The sequence below is a fragment of the Cuculus canorus genome, chromosome 2 (assembly GCF_017976375.1).
Source record: "Cuculus canorus isolate bCucCan1 chromosome 2, bCucCan1.pri, whole genome shotgun sequence".
NCBI classification, from domain to species: Eukaryota; Metazoa; Chordata; class Aves; order Cuculiformes; family Cuculidae; genus Cuculus; species Cuculus canorus.
The window spans coordinates 106,986,132-107,012,853 of record NC_071402.1 but is presented as its reverse complement, the minus strand read 5'-3'; the positions used below and the strand labels follow the sequence as shown (position 1 = coordinate 107,012,853).

The 26,722-nt window shown below is 39.0% G+C and overlaps 1 protein-coding gene across 4 annotated transcripts in view; it reads left to right on the top strand.

Moving 5' to 3' along the window:
• Positions 1–26,722, top strand: part of POU6F2 (POU class 6 homeobox 2) — a 310,811-nt gene that overhangs the window by 108,704 nt on the left and 175,385 nt on the right. For all 4 annotated transcript variants that reach the window (XM_054058201.1, XM_054058203.1, XM_009568483.2 and 1 more), the window contains exons 3-4: positions 21,642–21,733; positions 22,651–22,879. In XM_054058201.1, coding sequence (XP_053914176.1) covers positions 21,642–21,733; positions 22,651–22,879 — 321 coding nt within the window. The remainder of the gene's footprint in view (positions 1–21,641; positions 21,734–22,650; positions 22,880–26,722) is intronic.

Sequence of the window (26,722 nt, the reverse complement as noted above, 5' to 3'; positions counted from 1 at the left end):
AGTCTTAATCTGGGGGCCACTGGAGATCTGCAGGGAATTTCCACAGATCTCGAATAGCAAAAATGAAATAAGCTTTTGTGTGTTCTTCTTTCCCTGAGCACGAGTTAGAACAGGAGGAATTTGACATTCGGGGAACGAGTTTTCAGTGATTAGCTAGGTTTGTGTAATTGAGATTCCCTGTAAACTTCACAAACAATAAATTCATCCTCATGTAAGCAAGAGAGAAATAGTTGAGGGAGACTTGGGGAAGAAGACATAGAGGGGAAAAGGGCAGCCATAAATTGTCACCTTCAGAGTACATGGGGACCAATTTCCATCAGCTCAGCCATGGAACAGAAATAACAACAGAATTTCCAGAGTGACGCTGTACATGCAGCAGGATGGTAAAGGGGTCTATGCACAGTTTGGTGATGCCAGTACTGTGAGTTGCTTTGCTAAGTAATTCTCACTCATGGCTAACAGTGATAAGGAAGTATTCTGTCTCCTTCATGTTAGGCTGATTTTAAACAGGGATGGTTTCTCCATCTCATTTTAATTGTCTGCTATTGCCTGCTGCAGATCTGAAAACCAAAGCACTTTAAAGTACATGATAAATTTATGATAAGAGGAAACTGCCAGATTCCAGGGGTGATGAAAGCATGTCTAAAGAAATGTTTAAGTCCTAAGTGGGTGGAATGCAGATCCTCCTTGTGGAGCACAAATGGAGTGGTCCAGTACTTGCTGGGACCTTGGCAAACAGCCTTGTTTTCATGTGCTCCTCCTAGTCTTTGTTAGAAAATGGTTTGATATTGACATGCTCTGTCAAACCTGTGGAAGTAATGAATGTCTTTTGTATTGGAATCAGTTTAGTTTGTGTCCTGCACTGCAAAAGTAAGTTCACTGCCTGTGTAAAGCATCGCTGGCCGCTAGGATGCACAGAATGTTTTACAGAGCACAAGTTCCCTTTGCGTAATAGATGTATCTAATTCATGATCAAAACTGTAATTCTACCAAACAGGTATGTGTTAAGTCATCTAGATCTTCTTGTATCTTTTTTTTTAAAAAAAAAAACAGCAGAGCTTGGAAAGTCTACAAACTATTGAGCATTCAGAACCAGGACAAGCTCTTTGTGAACACACCCTGAGAGCAGTGTACTTGTTGGTGGACATGGTGTTGAGCAACATGTCAACATACAGAGTGTCAGGGAAGGCAGCAGACCCATCGGGAGTCTATTGGTTTGAGCATTGATTCTGGCGCGTGTATTAGAATACAAAGAGCTACTCTGGATCTTATCTCCTGGCCTGCTGCCAGATTCATTTCCAAGCTCAATGTTTCATGCTGCCAGCCAGAGTAATCTATGCCTTTGTGCATCTGGACATAACAGCTCTGCTTGCTATTGGTGAAATGTTTGCTGTCCTTTTTGTGAGAAAACTGTCAACTCCTCTGCACTGCTCTGCTCTTTGGAGGCAAGCAGTGTTCCATGAGAAAAGGAAATTTTGAATAAACCTGACATTATCAGGTTTTCCTATCCTCTGGAGTGAACAGATGAGAATCCAAAGCAGATAGAGTATCATACAAAGGTGTTTCAACTGTATTGCAATGTGACTGTCGGAAAATTTGAAAACAAGCTCTTTGGTCTGTTGTGCTGCCTGAAGGTGTTTCCATTTCTGTCTGCCAGAGCAGAACCTCACAGGATGCGCTTTTGTGGTCAGGATCATAAAAATGACTGGTCCAATACACTGTCAGTGTAAGTCCTGGTATGTGTTTGAACCATTCACATCAGTAGATGCCCAAAGATAAATCCATTCTAGGGAAGTAACCATTAACACCTTCAGCAGTATTACTGTTTAAGCTTCCTTACTCTACCCTGACCCTACTGCGCTGAACCCATGTGGTGAACCACATCAAAGAGCCCATCCTGCTGAAATGAATATTTTTCTTGTGTTCTCCCAATTCTAGCCAATATATTATTTCTGCCAGTTGGGTCATCACACAGGTGCATGGAAAGGGATGCCAGCACATCATGTTGAGGCAGATGTAAACAGATGGACTGTGTGAAGAAATACATGCCATTGCACCTTCATGTTCTTTGCAGAGGATGTGATGTTTAAGCATAAAAATACACATGCAGAATGGGTTTTCTTTAGCTGTCACTTAATCCCCATGCCTGTACGTGTCAACATGTGACTAGCTATATTGAAATTAAACAGAAATATGTAGGCTTAAAATTGAATAGCAAAAGATGTTGGTGCATACCTGCCTAATTTAACACAAGTCAGGATCAGCCCTTTAAACTCCCAGCAGAACTTGAGGACAGTCAGCCCTTCAGAGGGTTCATCTTTCTGAGTGGAGCATCGGAACTGTCCTGTATCCAGCTGAACCATGTGAATATAGGAGAGGAGAATTTGACCAACTGAGTGTAAATTTGGAAGGAAGTCTGCTACCTGTGGACTTGGATTTTTCAGGAAAAAAACCGAATTTTGCTGAGAATTTCTGTCAGAGGAAAAGCAGTTGCAGGGGACTTTGCTTTTTCTGTAACATGGGTAAGTATAGTGTAGTAATTATTATGTACTCTTTACACAAGAAGCAGCTGGAAAGACTTCATGAAGCATCATCATTTCGGCTGAAGTAACAGGGATAAAAGTTAATACTTTGGTAATCATCCTAGCTCTAATAAAAGTTGTTGCTATTTTTATTCATGGCTTATTGGGCAGAAAATGAGACGGTGTTTCAGAAGGTAACAAAGCCATGTGTTCCCACACAAACTATTTTGAGTCGTTTGCATGAATGGCCCCTAACAGCTTGACAGAGTGATGAGCTTTTGGGTAAAAGCAGACAAAAAGTGAGTCTAACTAAAATAAGTGCAAGTCTATATGAATGGTAGGGAAGGCCAGCCAATGATCTTGGGGGGAAATTGGATGCAAAGGAGCATAAAGGACAGTAGGGATGCCTATGCATTTTGCATTACTGAAGTGTACTTGCTGTGATGATGATGGTTGGAGTCTAAGAAACTCCACTTTGGAGCATTACTGCAATCCTGTTGGATGAAGGTATAGACTATAGAAAGTCCTCACCAAATGGTTTGCTTTGGTGCATCCCCATGCTCAGTGTTCATTGCTGTCTTCAGGCCCATGGAAGATGAGTTTGATACAAAATTGAATGTGGAGCTGGGCAGTTTAAAACAGTCCTTTTTAGCTGGAAAGATAAGGTCTGTCACTTCCAATGCTTTGCCAGGTGTTTGCCTCGGTGGTAGCACGTGGAGAGCAGAAGACTGTACAGGTCTGTCAGATAAATGAGTCCATTTCGGAACTCCTGACTGTGGGTTATATCTGACTGCTCAGTTTGGGAGTCTCTCCTGGCCTCTGTTATCTCTGGCAACTTGGCTGCCAAGGTAAACTAAACAGAAAAGAAATCATGATAATAACACCATCAGCACCACTACCACATCATTGGTATTTCTTTTCATTTGTTAAAAGCAAATGTTAATTCCTTGATAGACACTGGCGTTGCAGTAGGAATGCCCTGTATTTTTTTGTTACAAAATCAGTGAATTTACCGAATGAGTTCAGGAAAATTAATCGACTCATAACTTATGAATTTCAGAGGAGATATGAAAGGGGTTTTAGGCTCTGGTTTGTGAACTTGGGAACCCATGAAAAACAAGCTATTTTACATAGGCTGAGATTGTATGAATATCTCCATATCTGCTATTGAAAAGGGGATTCAGAAACAGAAGACCTGTGGTACATGAGGACTGAGAGCTGACTAAGCACGGTTCTGGCACTTGTCTTGGTATATGGCACTCCTGTCATGACCTTTTGCAACTTTCAAGCATACCCCTTGAGAATAACCACAAACTGATGCACAAACTGTTAGAGAAGCTGAGGTTTATTTAAATTCAGCTGTTGGTTTGGAATCAAGTTGTCTGTCAAAGTGCAGGGTAGATATGAGGTGGCAAACTGTCTTTGTGGAGTGCAATTCAGTGAGAATGGGCCGTCAAAGACAAAAATTCAGTCTTGACTCTTCTGTTCCATTGAAATTATTTAAAGTACATTAAAAGAGGAGGATGACACTTTTGATTGCCTGTATTATTCTCATTAACTGTATAAATTTAAATGGAAAAACCAATTTAAACAAAAACCCTTTTCTTTTAAATTGCAAATTCTGCATGTGTCATTTTGTCCCAGTGTGGTTTTACTGCCCAAATGCTGTAAACCCATAAAAAATAGGATTTGTGGTGGTTGTAATTAAACTCAGTGCAACGTGTTACAACTGAAAAATGCCAGCCAACTAAGTATTATTGGTGAAATTGAGAATTTCATGAATGAGGGCAGAGATAGAGAGCTGCCTTTGGGTGTTTTTTTCAGCATGACTTTCAGCATTGCTCAGAATGAGATGACATCAGGGAGAAAAGTACCTAACCAGAGCTTGTAGTTATTACTATTTTGAATGCTTATGCAGCTGCTTCACTGGAGCCAGATTGATCCATTTCTAGGCAATGGCCATTATGTATCGTTTCATACAGAAAATGCAATGCTTTTCTTTTAAGTTGTCCTTTCTGATGGATGTTATTATGCTGAATCTTATTGCATTATAGTATAGTTTCGAAATATTAAGATATTTATGCCTTTGGTAAGTACGGGAAAACTGTGAATATGATACAGTATTTGAAAATATTTGTCTTTACGAAGGAGGAAAGTATCCTTGGGTGATGAGCTGTTCCTAGCAGAGACATTGTACTTTCTGTTCCAGTATGAGATGGTGAAGTGTGTGAGGCTTCCAGCTTGAAGGATGCCCTGATATATTTTAAACCCTTGTATTCATGGCAGGATCTGTCGCCCATCTACTCTGACTTCCTCAACTGTTCCCATTTTAATGTAAAATATTTTTTTTATTCCAAATACGTTACTCTGCCTTTAAAAATATAAGCAGCTAAGCCCATATATTTTTAATATTCTTGAAGTCATTTTTTTCAGGGATTTTTGAAGTCACTCTTTCAGGGGGGTTGCCCAAGAACCCTCAGAAAAAAAAAAGGAGAAGCTAAGCAGGAAAGGGGAGCCAAGGAAATCAATTGTAGCCTGAGACCGATTCTTTCTTAGAAGAGGTATGTCAGGTGTCAGACTTTAAATATATGTATGCTATGAGAGTACAGACTCAGTGAAGAGCCCTGGAGAAAACTGTAGGGATCACTGTGGGAGTGCTTTTGTCGCCAATATCCACAGGACTTTTTGTAAGGATTACAGAGTATCTTTGAGATTAGGTGATTAAAAACCATTGACCATCAAGGTCTTTCTGTGTAAGAACGGATGGTGTGATTTGCTGTGTGATGTTTGCCACAGATAATCAGAGTGGGGAAAAAAAGAGCTCAGAATTATAGATTTGCACCCCATATCCTCTTTTTTTATGGTTTTGACCACTTTCTTGTATATAAATGAAGGAAGAAATAAACGATACTTATGCTTGCTTCCCCCCCTTAGAGCTATGTGCTTCAAAAGGAAATGAATGAAGAATAAGAGTGCCCATTTTACCTAGGTATGAAACATAAATGTTGTCACTATTCTTTGTGGTGACTTAAATGCTTTTTTTTATCCCCCGAGCTATGTCCCCCATGGTGGGTCAGCCTGAAGTTCTGATGGGAAATCATTTCAGTCCCTGATGTTCAAGCTCAAAGACATGCTTAGCTTGCTGCCTGACGCTATAGCTAGACAGCAGCCGATGTTGCCAGGTGCTTGCTCTCCAAAGGGCAGGCCCCTCTCCTAAGGTGCACAATGTACAGGATGCTCAAACAATTGACTGAATCTTTACGGTGGCTCTGCTTTACTTGGTGATGTTGCTAATGTTTCAGGGAGTTGTCCCTAGAAAGGCCGTTGCAGAAATATCAACACCTACTAAAAAGAGCTGGCATCAGCAGACAGCCTGCTATGAACTCCCTCTGCTGTGTTGCTCCATGCCAGCCCCCAGGTATGGCTATTTATGGCTTGTGAAGACTCATTGATACTCATGATGCTTGGTCTCTTGCCTGGCACTTTGAGTGCTGCAGAGCAGCATTGCAACCCTGTCCTGCTAAGTATTTCAGAGCAGCTGGGCTGCCAGGACTGCTGCTGTAGAGTCCCAGCATGGGACTTGGAGACTCCAGCTGCAGTGTGGGCTCACCTGAGAAAGCACAGCATCCCTGCTTGCAACCTACTGTGATAACCTCCACTCTCAGCATGACACAACACAACCATCATGCTGTCCTGTAAGTTGGTATGTCAGGTGCATGCACTGTTTTATAACCCAATGTTAAAGATCTTAAACGTTGCAAAAATCAGGGGTACTTCAAAGAAACCTTCTACTTTATAATAACACAGCAAGCCTGTATCTTTCTACCATAATTTGTCTCTGCATTACTATATGACATAAAATGAAACCTATGGGGAAGAAATAACTTTGGTGCAAAGAATTTTCTCGATGTTTACAATAGATATGACCTTATATTGAGTACTTGCATTTGTGCAGCTGCCAGAGCATTGTTCCTCAATGCCGAACAAAACTGTGTAAAGTAAAAGAAAATATTTAAATTCTTATGAAGTCTTGCAAACCTTGCAGCCTCTCTAAGATCTGAGGGTAGTAACGCACAGTCACCGTGTGCAAAGAAGGATCTTAACCCAGGAGGATTAAGAAGCATCTTGGCTGCCCCATGCTCATGTTATTTCAGTGAGTCTCCTCACAAAGGTGAAGTTGTTTACAGAGAGCTTTACAGTATCCAACCAAATACAGCTTATTGGAACAGGTTCTACTGCAACAGGAACAGTGAAAGTGGAAGCACAAGTCTCCTTCAAAAGGAACTCATAAAGAAATCCCAAACTGCACAGTCTTCTGTTGCTCGTCAGCTGGATTTGGGCTCTGTATCCATTTTAAAAGCATTTCCTGTTGTTGGGTATTTTTGGCTTAGTTGAATGAAGTGTAGGAATGTGTTAGTACCCTCTGCTGGTTTGGGCAATCCTGTCTTTGGTCAGTTTTTGAAAAGGAAGGTTGCAGAGACTGCTGTTGAACAACACGCACCTCCTGTGTTTCTCTGTAGATAACCTTTAGGCTACTGGAGCCGTGCAGATGGGGCTTGTATTTGTCCCCCAATCAGTGCTCCATGGTAACCTTATTTAAAAGCCAAATGCAGACTTAAGACATATTTCAACAGTGAACCAAGAGAGCAGTATCAGAACAGAAAAATTTTCATTGATAACAGATCATGTATTCAGCTAGCTAAGGAGGACGAAAGAAAAAGATATTGTATCTATAAGTCTAAGTAAGCCTGTGTGTGTGTGTATTAAGGACTTAACTCAATTTGAAAAATGGTGCCCAAATTTGTTTCTGCTGTGAGTAGAGTGTTTCTCAGCCTCAGATGAGCCATTATATTTATCCAGCATGACATCTGTTAAAATATTTTTGAATGAAGAGCCTGTATGGAGCATACATAATAAGATCGCTTCTGTGAGCGTGTTTGTATTCCTGACAGACGAGAATGGCTCATTTGGAGGCCTCCCAATTTTATGTGGTTTAGTAGATGTGCTAGATCCTAGATTAAAACCCACAAGAAAATGCAATTAGTGAAACAAAATTTAGTGCATATGCCCCACGGCTAGTTTTTACATTGCAGCATCTTTGCTGTTAATTTTTCTTCTACTTCTTCGAAGCACTGAAAACAAGAGATTATCAAATTAGGGACCTAATCATATCACAAACTCAAGCATTATTTTCCAGTACTTCGATATTTTTCTTCTTAAAGAATATTTTTAAAGGGACCTGATCCTCTTTTCATTAAGGAAACAAAACAGCCAGGCTCATAAACTTTGACCTTGGATTGTAATCTGGCACAACCCAGCTAATGGAAACACTCCCACTGAAATAAAATAGTCAACTTTCTTAACTAAAGATTTGTAGGATCTGGCTTCTGGTTCACCAAGTTACAGGCCAAAGCAAAGTTTACAGCCCAGTTATAAATATTTGAAAAATGAGGAGCATAATGGAAATGCTGACACATCTTTAACCATAGAGGCATAAGCAGTACAGTGTTGTAATCTGTCAGTGCCGTTTTGACAGTGGTTATACAATAAAGCAATCCAGGCCTGGAGCACTTTTAGCTAAATGTATCAATATGAGCCTAATTTACTTAGACCTTCGTGTAGTCATTCATATTAAAAATCTCTAGCACTCTGATGTATAGATCAAGACAGCTTCTTTCTCCCCCATTTATACCAGACAGGTAAAGTACACAATAAATAGGCAGAATATTAAATTGCTGAGGCGGTCTTTCTTCAGACTTTTCTTCAGACCACCATTTACAAAACAGTATCCTAAGAGCTATATATCCTTTGGAGTGTTAATATGTAACCAGAACAAACAGAGGACATAGGAAAGGTGGAGAAAAGTTAGATATATAAGCAAGAAAAGGTGAGTTATTGATTTTATTGACTGGTCTGTTAACTTCTGACATTGCAATAAAGCTTTATTTATTTGTATACAGAAGACTCAATTACATAGATACATATCATTTTAACAACTGGGTTATTTACAGGAGAATTGCAGCTTCATAAATAATATAGACCTGCATTTCTCAAGCTGATATTTATCCATTGGTACCATTTATGGATTTGTGGTGTCTACAAATGGTCTTTGGAGGAAAGTCATTAGAGTAACATTAAGTAAAAACAATATAATCACAAAACACGTGATTATAAAAATACACGTGTGAAGTACACTAACACATACAAGTGGTGTGCTTCACAGTGACTGAAATAAAACCTATTGTACCCTGTTTTTTTATTTGTGACTCTCTTATGAATGTCAATCATACATATTACATACAGGGCTGGATTTTCCCTAGTAGCTCTTTAAATAACATTTTAACTGAGAAGATGGTAAGTACGGATGTAAGTATTTTGGGGAGTTCTTTAGTGTGCTTTCAACTAAGACTAAGCTTTGAACCCAGACACCTCTTGCTGAGTGAAATCTGCTTAACATGCTATCATCTATATAATCCACAGGCCCCGCAGAATAATAAGGGGAGCAATCTGAGTGATGGTTAGTGGAATGACTGATTGTGACCAGAACCTCGCTTGGGACTGTATAGTAGTCAGCAAATATTATTTCCTCCAGCAGTCCTTCAGTAACGAGTACACTGAGGGAGTTAGGTGATGAGAATAGGAGCTTTTTGTGCAGACACGTGGATGCAAGGAAAGCATGCAGTGACTTTGTCCCAAAGACAAGAAGAAGTTATCCCAGAGAGATGGTGCAGATCCCTTCAACATGGAGGAAAAAGAACTCTAGAGCCCAGTTGCACAGACATTGCACCACATTCCACATACATGTTTACCCTAAAGATAGGGTGGTATCAGGATGATAAGAATTATGTGACTGGGGGTTGCAAAATGCTGGCAAAATCTGCCAATGCGATCGCTGTAATTGACCCAATGATGTTCTTTACATGTGAAAGGAAAAGAGCTGGTGAAGATTTTACAGGAATTCTGTGATGGTTGGACATTGAGCCTGAATCTTGTGTGCCAGTTTTGGCTGGGATAGAATTAATTTTCTTCACAGTATCCAGTAGGTGACTATGTTTTGGATTTGTGGAAACAGTGTTGATAACACAGGGATGTTATAATTACTTCTGGGCACTGCTCACACAGAGTCAAGGCTGCTTCTTCTTCTCATCCCACCCCACCAGCAAGTAGGCTGGGAGTGCACAAGAAGCTGCAAAGGGACACAGCTGGGAGAGCTGACCCCAACTGACCATAAGATGTCATGCTCCACAATAAAACTTGGGAGAGTAAGAAGGAAGGGATACGTTCGGAGTGATGGCTTTTATCTTCCCAAGTAACCATCACTCATGATGGAGCCCTGCTTTCCCAGACGTGGCTGAACACCTGTGTGCTGCTGGGAAATAGTGAATGAATTCCTTGTTTTGCTTTACTTGCCTGTGCGGATATACCTTTACCTATTAAACCACCGTGAGATTTCTCACTTTTACCTTTCTGGTTCTTTCTTCTATCCCACTGGAGTGAGCGAGTGGCTGTGTGGGGCTTAGTTGCCAGCTGCAATTAAAACACAACAGTCCTTTTTGGTGCCCAACATTGGTGAAGGGTTTGAGATAATGACAGATTTGATTGGAATGTGTTACATTGAATTTATAGCTATCATTGCTGTTTAGCTATTAATGGGCTGGATTTTGTGCTTGTCATGGGCCTTGCTTGCCTCACTGTATATTAGAATCTACTACTCTTTAGTGGCTGCATTTTGGTTTTGCTGCTTGCTGTACTGCTTTTCATCTTACTCTGCTGTGCCTGGAAATATTTTGACAACACAGTAGTGATGCACCTGAGCTGGTAGATGGCCAGAGTATCGTTGCTGTTTCTGTGCTACCATACCAGACAGGCTGGAACTCCAGTGTGAATTTGAGTCAAAGGGACTACACCTGTGGACGAGTCCACACAGTAGCACCTTGAAGAACTTGTGGCCATGGATAAGCCATGCCAGAGCAGGTACATCTAGAAATGTCTGTAGCCATGGTTATGTCTGTGCCGGAGCGGGTATACTTCTGAGAGGATTGTGGCTCGATTATCAGTCTCCACTGGAGAAGGTACACCTTGAAGAATCTGTGGCTATGGATAAATCCATACTGCAGCAAGTACACCTTGAAGAACCAGTGGCTGTGACTGAGGTCGTGCTGGAGCACCTCAAAGTGTGTGGCCATGGATAAGCTCATGACAGAGCAGGTGCACTCTATAAGGGACAGCAACCATGAATAAGGCCATGTTGGAGCAGGTTTACTTCTGAAGGGACAGTAGCTGTGGATAAGGCCACACAGGAGCAGGTATATCTCTGATGGCATTGGGGCCATGGAGAAGGCCATGCTGGAACATGGTGACAAAGTGACTGTGGCTGTGGATAAATCTATGCTACAGCAGGTATATTCCTGGAGAGACTGTGTCTCATCGATAAGGCTCCACTTGGTGCAGGGACACCCCTAAGGCACTGCAGTCTGTGGATAAAAAGCTCCAAGCTGGAGCAAGGGCAAGTGGAGGACTTCATTGCAATGTTAAACATAACAGTCTGGTCCAAAGCGACCGATATTAGAGACTGTAATGGAAATAACTTTAAATCGTTGTGAACCGTGATTTCACTTGCATGTTACAGGAATTACTTTAGCAGGAACCCCCTGAACCAATTGAGGACTAGTCTTTGAACAAATTAAACAGCAGACAGTCCATACAGCAGCATTCCACTCCCCATGCTTTCCCACAATACAACAGGACCCATCAGTAAAAAGGGCATATTGATTTTCAAGGTCCAGGACAGTGTTACAGGCAGCAGTGCAGGACTCCTATTATCACTCAGGACAGGAGAAGATGTTAAAAATGTACTCTACCACAGCCAAACCCAGCACATCTTGCTTTTGCTTGATTACCACCTAATCTTTCTTTCCCTTATGGCAGCCATAAGGAACAGATGGAGGAAGTACTGGCTATTTCAAGACAACCCTGGCTGTCTTTTGCATATCCCCAAAACTGGAAGTGCTAATAGAAGATACTAATAAGGCACTGACTATCCACTTCCATAAAGCACATCAGGTGTCCTGAACCATTTGTTGACTTCCAAAGGATCTGAGTTGCAGGAAAGGCTAGCCCAGGGTTCTCTGTGCTCCAAGTCCTCTGTGCTCCACTACGGCCAGATGCGAGACAGCTTCTGCCTAGAAGTAGCACGACTGTGTTAAAGAGGCTCAAGTGTGTGTGCATAGAGCACCACATGAGCACAGCCATACAGATTCCACACCAGGACTGGCTTATATCTGCTCAGCTGGGAGCATGGACAAAGGACTTCAAATCTTTTTGCCTATATGTATCTCTAGATGTGGTCTTATTTTTTGTAAATATAGCTAGATTCTTCTGAAGGGTTTCATGCTTCAAAATCAGATGAGAGAGCTCTTACAGAAATATTGAATAGTTTAAAAATGTTTTTTTTAAAAGCATTTTTTAGAAGGAATCAGTAACTACTTTATGCCCAACTCCAAATTATGTTTAGTAGGCACATATGCACACCTGTGTACACATGTGCTGAGATCTGACATAATCCTCGAAGTAAAGAATATGACAAATGGAAGCTGATGCTGGTTTTGTGTTGTTCTGTAATGGAGTTAGAATAATGACAGGACAATAATATAATAGAATTCTGGAAAGCCCTTACTCTACTTGACTTTAAGTGGATGTAAAATCTTAGAAATGAGAGGACAATAAAATAATGCTTTGTAAAAAGGATAAAAGAATAATATTACCTAAGTCTATTAGTGACATAACATACTATGAATGCACTTAAATTAATAGCTACTTTAACCAGTAGATATTTTTCAATTACTGTAATGCTGAAAAAATAAACAGAGCAATAATATAAAAATGAAAGTATACAGGAAATTAATTTGTTTAAAAACGTGTCTATATATAGCGAAGCATACGTATATATATATGAACTCAAACATTCTCATGGATTACCAACAGTTTCTATATTCCATATAATTTAATCCTGTTAAGACATGTGACAGTGCCCTCTCTCAGTCTTTGAAGAAAGTTGCCTGCGACTTGGTATTTTGACAAAGCTACATCATGTGGCTTCTTTTTTTTTTACTTTATTTCCTTACTGCACAGCACATCATTACAAAGAGGTCTTGCCATGGCAAGGTCTCCTAACCAGGAGATCTTTCATGTAATATGACTGTTCTGGGATATATGCCTGTCATGTGTAAAGCCTTTTTAACCTGCGCTGTATTCCTAAACCCTTTCTAGAGAACTAATCCAACACGTGAAATCCAGTGGGAGTTTGACATGAAGTCAAGATCAACATATTACAAGAACAGTGTTTGTAAAACCACTTGGTACTTCATTTCCCCTCAGATCTGTTTTAGGGTATTTTTAGTGTGTGAAAGAAATCTTAGCGATTGCTGCACAGTGTTTCACTATCATTGTATCATAAATAGCTCCTTAAATTCAGGAGGCAGACGGGACGGTAATGCTGACTACCAGTTCTCTAGGTCTTTTGTGGTTTTAGCTTTTGGTGTACACAGAAGGAAGGGAATGGAAGTATGTATGTGTGTAGGAACTAAAAGCCCTCGCTGTGTGTTTTAAACTTGGCTTAGCAATGGTCAGACTTGACATAGCTTGCAAGACCTGGCCAGTAGACTGAATGTTCTTTGAAAACCAGATAAATTTGAAGTGTTTGGGAGCTCCTGGCAAACGTTCCTTGTAAAGAGTCACTATAATTGATTTCAGACAATAAGAAAGAGATAGAAGTTAATTCAGTTCAGGATTTACAAGATCTGGATGTATGCGTACCATGAGTTTCTGCAGCTCCCAGCCAACACTTTCATTTGAAATAATGGCTCACCCTGCTGAGCTACATCATAAGAACTTGCTGCAGATATCAGACAGCACAGGCTGCTTTGGAAAGGGGAGTACTGTTGAAATTTTGTAGCTACGAATTTCTGAAGGTGTCTGTGCAGCTAAATAGGTTTATCATGTGGACTTACCAGTTTTGTGATTTAGTTTGATCTAGTAGTGGGGTCTCCTGCATACAGAGTTGCTGCTACTGTTAAGTTTTCCTCCTGGATCTCGACTGGACTCCTGCAGTATGTCACTCTGTGGGACAGCTCTTTCAAGGGTCTCAATAAAGTCTGAACAGATGAACAACCTGTAATGAGACACTTGATGGAGCTGCCCCACAGGGCTGTGTAAAGACCACAGCAGAGAGTGTGAAATTGTTAAAGACACCACAGGGATGAAATCAGGCAGTGAACTCAGTAGCTAGAGTGATAAACCATTGTTGCTTGACCATACTTGCTGGTCAGGATGCTCCAATAGGAGTTTACATATATTGTGGGGTACATTTTCCTGAACGCTGGCTCTGCTGAAGATCTAAATGCCAGATGCTTTTACTGGGTTTAATCAAACGCTTCCTCCCTTAACTGAATATTCTCCACTCACTGAACCAGATGATGTGAATTTCTAAACAGACTCTCATAGGACTGGTAGGACACTAGGTTCATCCCCTTTCCACCTTACAGTTTCTTCTTTCCATTTTCTGGTAGGTGGCAAAGCAGCAAGTTAAATCTCTGTCCTCAGAGACCTACCTGTGTCCTATCCTTTGTAAACAAGTGTACCAACGTAACTTATAAAAAGCAAAAGGTGTCAGACATGTTACTTTTTTTCTTCCACACAGGAGCGTGAACTACCGTGCACCAGAGCCTGTCCACAGGTATTTCCTGGCTTTCAGCAGCCTTTAGCGCCAGCAGCAAAGCCCATGATATGTAAACTGTGCAAGGCTACCTAGGCAAACAACAATATATATTATTATAGGATACTGTAGTCTACCTTATATTGGGGAGGGTATGGGAGTCAGATGGGGACGGTGAATGTCAGGAGATTGAGATTGTGGTAGTAAGCTTGCGCTCTGCCCTGTTAGTAAGAAAAATGCACGCATGGATAAATGTTGTAAAAAATCATAAAGAAATCTTAGTTAGCTATAAAGATGGCAGTGTAACAGTGGTTCCAAAATAGATGTTCTTTAATGTACTCACTCTTTGGCATTTAGTAAGCTTCCAGGGATGGAAAGAAAAGAAAGTTTAATTTAGAGAAGCCTCCTGCCCTTCTTAGCTAGGGATCAGCTGCCCAACATGAAATAATAATGCATTCAACTGTCCATCTTCTGGTAAGTAACCTTTATCATCATTGCATTCACCAGCACTAACAGCAAACAGAGAATATGAAATGTATGGATTCAGAGAAAACTGATAGGGTCTTTTTGACCTTAATGTGGTTATATTTGTGCTAATGCATACAGTATAAAAGAATCTAGAACTCTCAATATGGAGGGTCCAATTCATAAAAAATGTATGTACCATTAACAAGGGATTTTTATGCAATGTACTTAGAGGGGGGGTAAAGAAAAGTAGAATGAGCCTATTTCAAATAAAGAACATACTTTTGCAATTATATCCCTTCACCTTTTCTGCAGTAGTTATGCTTCTTTTCTCCCGTGAAGTATCTGAAGTGGAAGAATATTCATATAGGCACAAATAAGAAAAAATTTCACTCAGGGAAAAGAGAAATTAGAAAAGATAAGACAATGAAAGAGGAGCAAAAGTCAACATCAGAAAGAAAATTATTTGGGAAAGCTGGGGGTTTGCTTTATCTGTGATTTTGTGCTTTGACATGGTAGGGTTTTTTTGATGGTAAATAGAACTGGTGGTCACCCAGGAGAAGTTCTCTGCAACATAAATCACTCTAATATCCTGATTTTCATTATAAACAGTCCTAGGCTTTTAATGTTTTCAGTCCTGATCCCAAAAGATGCAAGTGCATAAATACAAGTCAAGCTATGTGCATGTGCGTAATGAGCACAGTGATTTCATCTATCTTAGGTGTCTTACAAGAGAAGATCCTTTAGCAGAAAATATCCCTGGAGACGAGACAAAGGAAAGATTTTGTGCTCTGCTGGCAGATGGATTTTGAGCTCTGTGGTGATTTTGGTAGCTTTGCAGTAGCAACTCTGTGGCAGTTTCAGATAAGTATAAAACTGTGGAGTTTTACTTACTCAGGTACTGAATAGTGCAGCCACTAAAGCAAATCTGCTCTGTTCATTCTCCTGTCTAATTCAATCCATTTTGTATGCAGGATTTTTAGCTTCTCTGTACAGGATATCGAATTGACGTATATGTCAATATGGTAGATCAATATGGCATTTCCTTATCATACCACAAACATTTTCAAAGGTAAACTAAAAGGGTTTTGTACTTAGATAGGGGAAAATTAAGAATGAGAGTTAAGTTATGTAAGTTGAGACATTGTGGAAGATAAGCACAGTACTTGTATGTTGTGCTGAAGTGATTGAACAGTAAAATAATTATATTGACAGTTCAACATTGTTAGGTTTCAGAGTTAACAGGTGCTGGTGGTAATTCTCCATACACCCAGATTTCTATTTGTTTTGGTTTTTTTGTGAGGCTGAAATCACTGCCTAAAAATAAATGCCTATAATCTGCAGTAAGGGTCAGTGGGAAGAGATTAATTGCTTAATGATCTGTGGGATAACCTGATACTTAAGAGAGGTTTGATACAATCCAAATGAGTGAATTGTACACCACATCTTTGTCACGGACTGGAAGAAAACAGGTATCTGGCCACTTAAATTAAAGCCATCTGAGTTTAAATTCATACATTTCTGTAGATGATTTATTATTGTCATTTGATTTCTGAACTTGAATTTCTTTCCTGGAATATGTCCTCGGATAACCATAAGATAATACCGATGTAAAATAGATTCAGCATAAAATCTCAATTTTCTCTCCTGCAAGTATTGTAAAATTTAGATATGTTTGTGATATTCTGTGTAGCAATGTGATTAGGAAGGTTTTATGATGAGGTGAAGCAATCTGATTAGGAAGGTTTTATGATGAGGTGATTCGGAAAAGCTTCCTACCTATGCGTCCGGCCTCTGAGGCAGTAAGAAAATGAAAATAGTGAAACCAAGAGCCACAATTCATGGAAGAATGAAGATTGTTTGGAGGGAATGTTAAGATTTTTCATTATCAGCTGCATCTTTTTCTTTCAGCTATTAAGTTTTGTTCAGCAAGATTGCTTCTGTTATAATCACTGACAATTAAGGGCTCATTTAATGAAGAGCTGAGTTACTTTAATCAGAGATGATGGACTTTCACACACCATACCTGATAATTTGAATATTATCAGTCAATCTATTTAATTTCTTTAGAAAAGTTATCTTTTTTTCTCCTGATAATATGGCTTATGATGTAAATGCAGCTATATTACATGCTCATTCTGTGAGTTTATTAGTTTTAAAATGTAAGACTATTTTTTTCACAGATAGTATTTTCACTTTAATGATTTCATTCGTAAAGCTTTATCTTTAATGTGAGTTGGCTCAAAGAGTAAGAAAAAAGTCTACTTTTGATTTCTTATTGTTAAATTTTCTGAAAGATAAATACAAGTAATTTAATGTCAGGTTGTGGAACTGTATCTAAGGTTTTTAATATGAACTGTTCCTTGAAATAGCATGCTCTTTTATGAATAATGATTAATTTAAAATATTTGCTTAAGTGGGTATCTCAGAAGAATTTATATATTCTTTTGATTATAGAAAATCTATTGTTATTAAATTTAATCCCACTTGGATTTCAAAGCATTTAGTACTAAAGGGAAGTGGCCCAGCATCTCCCTGGTTCTGATACAAATGTGAGTCGTGTGGCATATTGAATTCATTCTTGAAGACCATGAGGAAGTTGTTTATGTCCAGATCATCTGCTGAGGCTAGTCCTATGCTGTGGTTTGAGCATTGACTTTGAGTGGCTTTTGATGCAGAGTGCGAGAGGAGCTACTATGGCGCATCATGCCTTTGAGCAGACACACACCCATATCTGTAGATGAACCAGGATGTCCTGCAGATTTGTCTTGCCAGAGCTGCTGGTAGCCCTGGAGCAGTTGTGTTGACCCATGCTTTCCTGAACAGTATAACTATAGTTGAAGAGATCTAGGTGCCTAAATGATGCTGATTTGAGAATGCGGATCTGAGCCCTTCTGTCCGTTTTTTGCTTATCTGTGAAACAGGGATTAGAGCATTCCCTCCTTCATGGGGCACTGGGAGATAAAGATATTTAGAACCAAATTACATGATGTCTTGCTGAAGATGTGTAAGAAACAAACAGGAAGCAAGCGATGGAAAGACTATTTGTAACTAGTGCATTTATAGATGTAATTTTGTATGAGGAATGGAGGCCTTGGGATGTGCACTTTTTTTTCCTTCTGATGTTTCTCTTGAGGTTTTCTCATTTTTAAATTGAGTATTGCTCAAGAAGGTTTTTCTCTTGGCTTGGAAGAGTTATTTTTCTTTCTTTTTTATAAGGGGGGAAGAAGAACGTTTCCTTTCTTTCACTTATTTTTATATTAAATAATATTTTATTTTAAGAGGGTTATTTTACAATGTTTACAGTGCACTTCAATTCTTTATTGTGTCACAGCCTTCCAGGCCGTTGGTAGGATGAGAGGTCAACATATGTATTGTATAATTTATAATTAATTTATGATGAATCACATATGATGAATACTGCTTATTAAGTATTAAAGACTTCTCTACTGTCACGGCTCTACCATGCAGGAGCTCTCCTGTCTGTTCATACAGTGATACTGAGTGAACTCATTGACTTTGGTTGTGATGGCAGCACTCAGTTATAAGAGGTCTTAGCTTCCTGCCTACGCAAATTGTGTTAAGGAGCATTACTTCTCTTTCTAGACTGGGTACCCTGCTACTGCCATCTCCCCGCCCCTTTTGCAACAGCAGTTGGAGGTGTAGTGAGAGTACAATCTCTCACAGTTGACAACAGAGAATGTGCTGCTGGTAGCTCCACAGCTCCATAGGGACTGCTATGATTCCTGGTTCCTTGCCACCCTACCCCTCACTGATAGAAGGCTGAGCACTGCAGCAGGATAGCCTAACAGGAGATAACGGCCTGGACCTGGACAAGTGGAAAATCTAGGCTAGATTTTGACAGGCCATTTTTATTAGTAGGGACTAGAATTTGAACGGAATTTACTTGCAGAGGTCATTCCAGCACCTGGAACTAATGAACTCCCAAATAAAGGTAGTAAAACAGAGGGGAAAAGCAATACAGTTGCCATTTTCTTCATGAAGGTATTTTTCCATATTGGTAGCAATGGGTCTGTGACATAGAGCTCTCCCAACTCCTCATTTCCTCTGAAATCAGAAGAATGCATCTAGTTAACTTTACGAAGCAGAAGAGAAAAAGGAACCTTCTACCAGTGGTTTGTGCTCTGCTTTGCCTTCCCGGGAGCTCTGACCTATACATCTCACTGAATGTACAGCAAGGAATAAATTCTGTCACTCTGTGTGGTGCAACAGAACTTAACCTGAAACGCTCGCGTCACAGTATTTACTGCCAGCCCAGCAGGCAGATTTTCCTGCAGCTTTTGAGAAAAAATCTTGACTCCTGAGTGACTGTTAAAGCACGTAGATTTTGGTCTGAGAATACAGCATGCATAATTTCATATAGGGTGTCATGTAAGACCACATTGGTGCTGTGGAAGTGTGTGCTGTTTTGCTGAGATGCCTGCATCATAGCTATGGGAAGTGAGGTAGAAGCAGCAGGCAGAGCATTCGAGCACTGAAATAAAGAGATGTATCAACTGCGATGAGTGACTCTATGAAAGGAATGTAATCCTAAGTGATTCCAATTAGTGCAATGAAAAAGGAAAGGAGTCTAATTAATTTGGCTTTACAGTCCTGTATAACCCACTTATCCTACATACAGCTTGTGAGATGAAATATTGCAAAATCCTAAGGGTACAGATAACAGGAAACAGTGGTTTCCTATCTTAGGATAGCTGCACCATAGAGGAAAATACCAAATCACAGGCATATGTCTTCAGAAATTCTTATTTATTTTCAAGAGCACAAGGTGTAGTAATTGGAATAAAATCTAATTCTAGTGAATATTTGACTCCAGTTTTGTTCTTCTCCCAAAGCTTTCACAGGACAATTCAATGATGTGACAGATGATCAGGAGCTTGTTTTAATATTAATTAAATCACACACAAAGACAAAATTCTCAGCCCTTAAAATTACATAAACAAAATTGACTTATAAGATTTGATCTTAATAAGGAGTGATGTATTCATTGGTATTGAGCCTTTGATCTAATATCACTTCATACATACAGCTGTGATGAGAAGATTAAAAAAAGCCCATAACAATATGTGGAAATTACCAAAGGTAAAATTGTGTTTAGTAATGTAGCACTTCATTTTGTATAGAAGGAACTCATACTGAAGATAACCGATCTTAGGGGTGGCAGCAACACTAGGTCTGTAAAGCATTTGAAAGAAATAAACAGATTTCACTGAATCTTACACATCTGGTTGCATTCCTCTCTTTCCAGGTAACTCAGATGAGTAAATTGCACATTAAAAAAAAAATCAGTGGCTGTGTCTCTTTTTGCATGTTATTAGGCAAATGGAGTCCTTATTGATTATGGTAGGTCAGCTTATTCTCATTATTAAAAGACTGTGGTCATTAAAATGCCAAACATATTTGTATAGAATTCACTTTATAAAATATCAGCGTGTATGTATTTATTAGTTTCAAATCAGATATTTCGATAGACCATTTGTAAGTATTCCCAAAGCAACATCCATTTGTGACTTTTTGAGACCACACAAAAATATTGCAAATTAATTAGATTTTCAGATTTCTGCATGATAAACTCTGCACATTTATTGTTTAATCTTATTCTAAAATGCTGTTATGATTGACACCTTGCTGTAGAGATAGAAGTCAATTGAATAATATGTAACAGTCATTTTTATTTGTATCTTAATGTGCTGAAGTATTTTTTTTTCCACATTTCCATTATTTATAAGTCTGTCCTCTTGGAGAATATACAGAAGAATTTGTTTTAAATGAGTTGATAATACCCTCTTTAAAATTTATAAGCATGACAGAATCTTTTTTCTCCTTACTGCGCCAGGGTGTGCCAATAAATTGGTTCTGAATTATCTTGCACTTGCGATTCACAGGACAAACAGTGGAAAAGAGCATCTCGTTAAGGTTTACTTAGAATGGAATTTCAGCTGCTCATCAGGAAAAAGCTAACAGAACAGGAGCTATTGTACCAACGAGGACACCTGACACCATTGCCAGGGTTTTCTTTTTAAGAGACCACAGTACTCTTGAGCTGCTTTTAATACTTGCTGTCATTCTTTCAACTTCGAAGATAAATGTGGGCCTGATCATGCCATCAGCTCTGACAAACTTTGTGAATCAATGTGAGTCCTTCACTTGGGGAAAACAGAGGATTGAGCCATAGTTTTGAAAACGTCTTGGTACTCTCTACAACTGATAGGCTATTTTTCTTTCTCTTTTTCCTTTTCAAATCTGTGTTGCAGACTTCAGCAAAATCCGGTAGCACAAACTGTGTTCTATGCTTAGCAATTCATTAGTGCCCAGCAGATAGCTCAATGGTTGGATATTGATCATGTCAATAAATGCTGGATATCCTTGGTTTCACAGAATTTTGCTCACTCCTCACATGCAATTTAGAAAACAAGCTGTCACTTGGAAGCATACCTGTTTTCAGTTTTCATAGTGCCTTTTTATTGCGCATAGTACGGCCTTTGCTGCCTCAGTAACTGACAAAAGAAAATACTTTATTAAGATGCAAAGTAGATGTGACTTGATTGTTTTTCAGATAATTTTTTCTTTCAGAAATGAGAATGGCTGATGCTCACCTAAGCATAAAAAATGCAGTTCCCACACATGCGGAGTGCTCATGTACTGTATGTAAATTGCTGTATAATGCAACCCACATTAGCTGGGTTGATGATAGCTTCAGTTTCACTGCTGTCAGATTTTTGTAGCTCTTTGAGTGAGTTGGCTGGTCTGAATGAATGTTAGCATAATTTATGCAGCTGATAAGTGATTTGAGTGCTTGAGTTATTGATAAGGCACTTTAACATATCATTTTCAGCTTGATGTTATGTGACATCAGAGTAGAAGGTAATGTGGCAGTCCCCAGGCTGGATATTAAAGTCAATCTGCTCTTTGGATTTCAGAGGCCAGAGGAAACACAGTGCTGCCTGACACGAGCCCAGCAGACCAGCACCAACCCAGTCAGTCCCATCCTCCGTTCCCTGTTGGGCCCCAGGTCAGTATCTCTCTTTTTGACTAATTGAAACATGCAATTTGATGAAAAATATATGACCATGATTGATCATCTCTGATCTATGTAACGTAGAAAATGTGATTGTGTTCACCTCCATTTAGTGTTACAAAAAGGGAGCATGTATGTATTGTGTATGTTTTAAAAGTTATTTGTTTGGAAACATAAGATTTCTGTATGTTTTTCTAAAATAAAACCTAAGTTATTTTTAAAATGTATGTCATGATTTAATATTATAAAACTCATGCAATTTTAATGCAACCTTATTCCCTCTGATAGTTCTGCCTGTCACACACACACCTCTTGCATTAGTAAAGGTATTTTATTATCCTTTTTGCCAGGTATTTATTTTCTGTAGAGTGAAATATAGGCATAATATAATAATAATATAGGTACTATACAACATTTTAAAGGATTTCCCATATCACTTCACAATTTTATCCAAGTTCAGTCATGCTCTAAGAGATACTTGGTGTTCTTCCACTTCTTCCCAGGACAGTCTTGATCTACATTGCTTCTTGTAATTGTTAGTGTAGTATTTTCCACTTTGTCAGTCAGTATACAACAAGGAAAACCTGGGAAATGTTGGCACTTAGGAGCTCATAGGAGGAATTGAGTTAGGCCTTCTAGTGTTCATAAATTATCTTCAGTGATTGTGTAATGAATTTTCCAGTTTAGAGTCAGCTGGGATTGCTACCATACTATATGACTGCAAGGTTTACCCCTTCACCCTGTCAGGTTTGTTAATACTTTCTGTGTTGGCTAAAATCTGTGCTTTAAAATATTGGAAGCAGTCTATGTCTGTAATGGAACACTGAAGGATCCCAAACCAGAAGACTTATAAGTGTGTAATACCTGGCTATGGACAGTAAAATAGGCTTTCTGTCTGTGTTTTGTTACAGCCATTATTGACAGCCCAACAGTTAGCTTCAGCAGTAGCAGGGGTGATGCCAGGAGGCACTCCAGCCCTGAATCAGCCAATCCTTATTCCTTTCAACATGGCTGGGCAGCTGGGGGGGCAACAAGGACTTGTCCTAACTCTACCTACAGCAAATCTCACCAACATCCAAGGGCTGGTAGCAGCAGCTGCAGCAGGAGGCATCATGACTTTGCCATTGCAAAATCTACAAGGTAAGTCACATATAGTGTATTTCTAATAGGTTCTTTTGCCTGATTGCTTCACTTTATCTCTCTCTTTCAAACCAAGTGATCTCTTTTTCTGGTGGAATGTTGTTCTTCATACGTATTGGAAGTTAATATCTGGATTTTTTTGAATATTTGAGATATAATTAAGGGTTATTTGCATTTTTATATAAACAGATTGGAGGTTAGGTCTATGGGTCAGTAATATAAAGTACTCAAATAACTCACTAGGCTTTTCTGTCATCAATGATCAATGTTCCCCACTCAAAGTTCACTTTAAAATTTCAAATGGCAGTATGAAGAAAAGTATTCTGTTTGACTACTGCTGATTAGGGTAACTGAATGAATAGGAACAACAAAAAACCCAGTATCGCATGAAAGTCACTTTTATTATAAAATCAGATTTTTGTCAGTGTCATCAGCACCCTAGATATGTGTTCTCATTCCTTCTGCTTTATCAGCAAGGTTCTGCCACCCTCATTCTAGTTGTTGAGGGACTGACAGGACTCCAAAGTCATAAGCAAAAAGTTCATCTATATTTGTATCCTCCCTATTGCCCAAGTTGTACTATGTTTGCAACAGTTTTCCCTTAGGATACCTGCTGCCTTCCCCCTGTGGTCTGAAATCAGGCTGAAAAGCAGTTTGGTAAGATCCCTGTTCTTTCCTAGTACCGTCTGATGTTCAATCAATGTGTCTAACACTGCTTGAAAGAGTACTCAATCCATATAAAATACAAAGATGTCTATTTAATACTCCTAATTATGTTAATTGCCTATCAGAAAGCAGATACTGTTGAACAGAACTGAAATAAGTATAGTAAGATAAATATTAGCCAACACCTTGAAAAAAATTGTACAGCTTTAATGGGAGAGGATGGTAGGGAACTGATTGTCCAGTGTGAAAGTGATAAAGGCGTGAGCAGGAAGTATCAAAATAAAGCTTTAGCTCTTTCAATTTATTTATTTTTTAATTTTTATTTCTTGCTGATGCAAATGGTAGGAGAAGTTTTCCTTCAATGGTGGTGATTGGTTTTGTTTTTGTTTTTTTTTTAAATGAATGCTCTGCACTGCACCCTAAGTACTTTTGGTTTTTAAACTCTGATGGCTGCTGATTACCAGGTGAATAATTGGGAACACCAAATCCTACAGGTTATGAAACAGAGAAAAGGAAGAGACAGCTCACGTGTTGAACAAACTCCCTTACAAACGACATGCATAGTACTCTCACCTGTTGGAGCAGCTACTTGCCTTTACCTTGTGCATGTTTTAAAGTTTAATGCCAACAGACCTCTCTTATCATAGTTGTAAATGGTTTTCACTTTAATGTTTAAAATAATGTCTCTTTCATACCATTAAGCTGCACCGAAGAACCTGTCATTCATAAATCATAGATGAAAAGGACACACTAATGCACAAATTTTGCTTGTTTAAAATTTGAGAGTGCATGTAAAATAGGGAACTGGAGATTAAAAAAATAATGCAGGAACAGGAGTGGGTAAGAGCAGATGTAACAAAGTGAAGGGGAAGTGGCTTTTTAGCGTAGGTGGATGATGAAATCTTAATGAAGAAATAGGCATTATAAAAATGTATCCTTCCACTCTGGAGCGCTCTAGGTTATAGTTGCTGTGTATGTAGTATTATAAATAAACATAAGCTTGTGTGACTCTTACGTCATTTATTCACCCTGTGTTGAAAAGCTGGATGGTAGGGATTAAGCCAGGCAACCTTTGCTCTTTAGTGTGTCTATGAGTGTCTAATTGCTAGCTAAAATGTGTAACTCTTCTGCTAAATACACTTTGAGAGCAATGACCTTACCAGATGAAAAAGTTTCCTTTATAATCTTTACTGGTAGATCAAAGCATGGGATCAAATAGGGACTTGCTGAAGCATCAGGTGCAGTTCCTTCTCTATGGATGCAATCACAGCTTCCATAAAGGAGCTGAAAGGAACAGAACCCATTAATTCACTTAGTTGCGTTGCTGTCTATTGTCTTCTCTATTCTTCCTCTCCAATCCTCTATGCAAGTACCACTGCCTTCATTATTTGAAAATGAAAACAATACATGAACAAATTAAGTAACTTGGTCAAGACAGTTCTTAAGTGCCCTGAATCACGGTTGTTAGCTTCTGGGGCTTTCTGTGTAGCCCACTGCCAATGCATGCATGAATGAAGGAAGGAGTCGGGCGAGAATGCTGTGTTCCTAGTCAACATCTTTAGCTGTGTGGTATCATCACCTCCATTGATTTCTGGTCCCTGTTTTTTGTGCTTTTTTGAATGATGATCACAGAACGTGGGTTCTGTTTTGTAGCCAACACTTTTATAGGTATAGTCATAGAAGCCCTTCAACAGTTTTTTTTTGCTTCAACAGTTTTGGTGATTACTGCCTTTTGGGCAAAATCAGACCATATTCATCAACTTCTCTCTCTCTTAAACCTCTCTATGGCATGGTCAGCCTAGACAACTGGGGGACATGTTTTCATGCTGTTTTCTAACCCTTGTTATTACTCCCATTGTTGTCATATCTGCTGTCCCTGAATTTCCAGTGCAGTCAAGCACAGATGTCCACAGGTCCTGTGAGCTCGGTCTTCTCCTCTCATCTTTTTCTTCTTTTATCAGTAAACTTCTAAACCTCTTAATCACAAACTATCCCAGCTAGGTAACTCACAAGATGTCCTGAAGATTTTTTTGAATAATACAGGAATTCAGAAAAGTTCTCACCCAACAGACTACTTAAATTCATCCTAAATGTTGATCAGAGAGTAATCCCGCTACATCTTGTGTGATCTACGTATATGTTTAGCTAATGTTCTTCTCAGAGACTTTCAGGTCTGGTTTACAGTGATAAATATGAGACCTAGGGTGACTGAATAAAACAAAGAAAATCCTTGCTTGTGTAAAGAGAAAAGAGCATTGAGTGATAGCAATCATAGAGGAGATATGTTAAGTATTTAAAATGAGACAGCAAGCCTTTAAATATTCAAGACGTTCATAAAATAGAGCAATTATTGACATGGAAATTACTCACACACTATAACTTACTCCGTGAAATTACCTGTTATTCAGTTGTCAATTACAAATAAGATTTTTTTTTTCTTCCAAATGTAATTGTGTTAAATTGTTCAGTTTCTGTATGATCCTGATCTACCACTAAGACAAGAGGAATTTTGTTGCTGTAAGTGAAAAAAGGTTTAGACTAAGCCTCTTTCAAAACTACTTTTCTTGAAACATACTTGGTTATTTTCTGTTCATTACACTATTTCATTTGGCATACACGCTGCTAAACCATACCTGTTCCCCGAGGAAATAAATCCAACATATGAACAGAAGGAGGAAGGTGAATGTGTAAATTCTTGCTGTGAAACTTTGAAAAATGTATTTTCCCTGGCTCCTATTAAGCAAATTTCATATGCACAAGACATTTGCAAAGAATACAATTTACCGAGGTGCCAGACAGTTGGTAGCAGAATAGAGCCATCTGCTTTTGTGTAGAGAGAAATCCCTAAGCATTACATAGGTTCACCTGTTAAACTTTGGCTTTCCACCAGCAGTTCTTTGAACAACACAATAAAATCAACAACCATAACTTTTCACTCTAACCCCTAACAGCACTGAAGATAAGAGTTTCAAAACCATCCAAGAACATTGTTGTCCCATGAAATTTCCACATTGGTTTTCCCCTTACCATTCCTTAGAATTACAGCTGGAACATAGCCATGCTTTCCTAACCAGCAAAAATTTTGAAGGTGTCAAAATAACAATGGTGATGTTCTGAGAAGAGAAAAAGTGAGGCAGGTACCCTAGAAGACATTGTGTTGTCTGTCGGTTGCTTTTA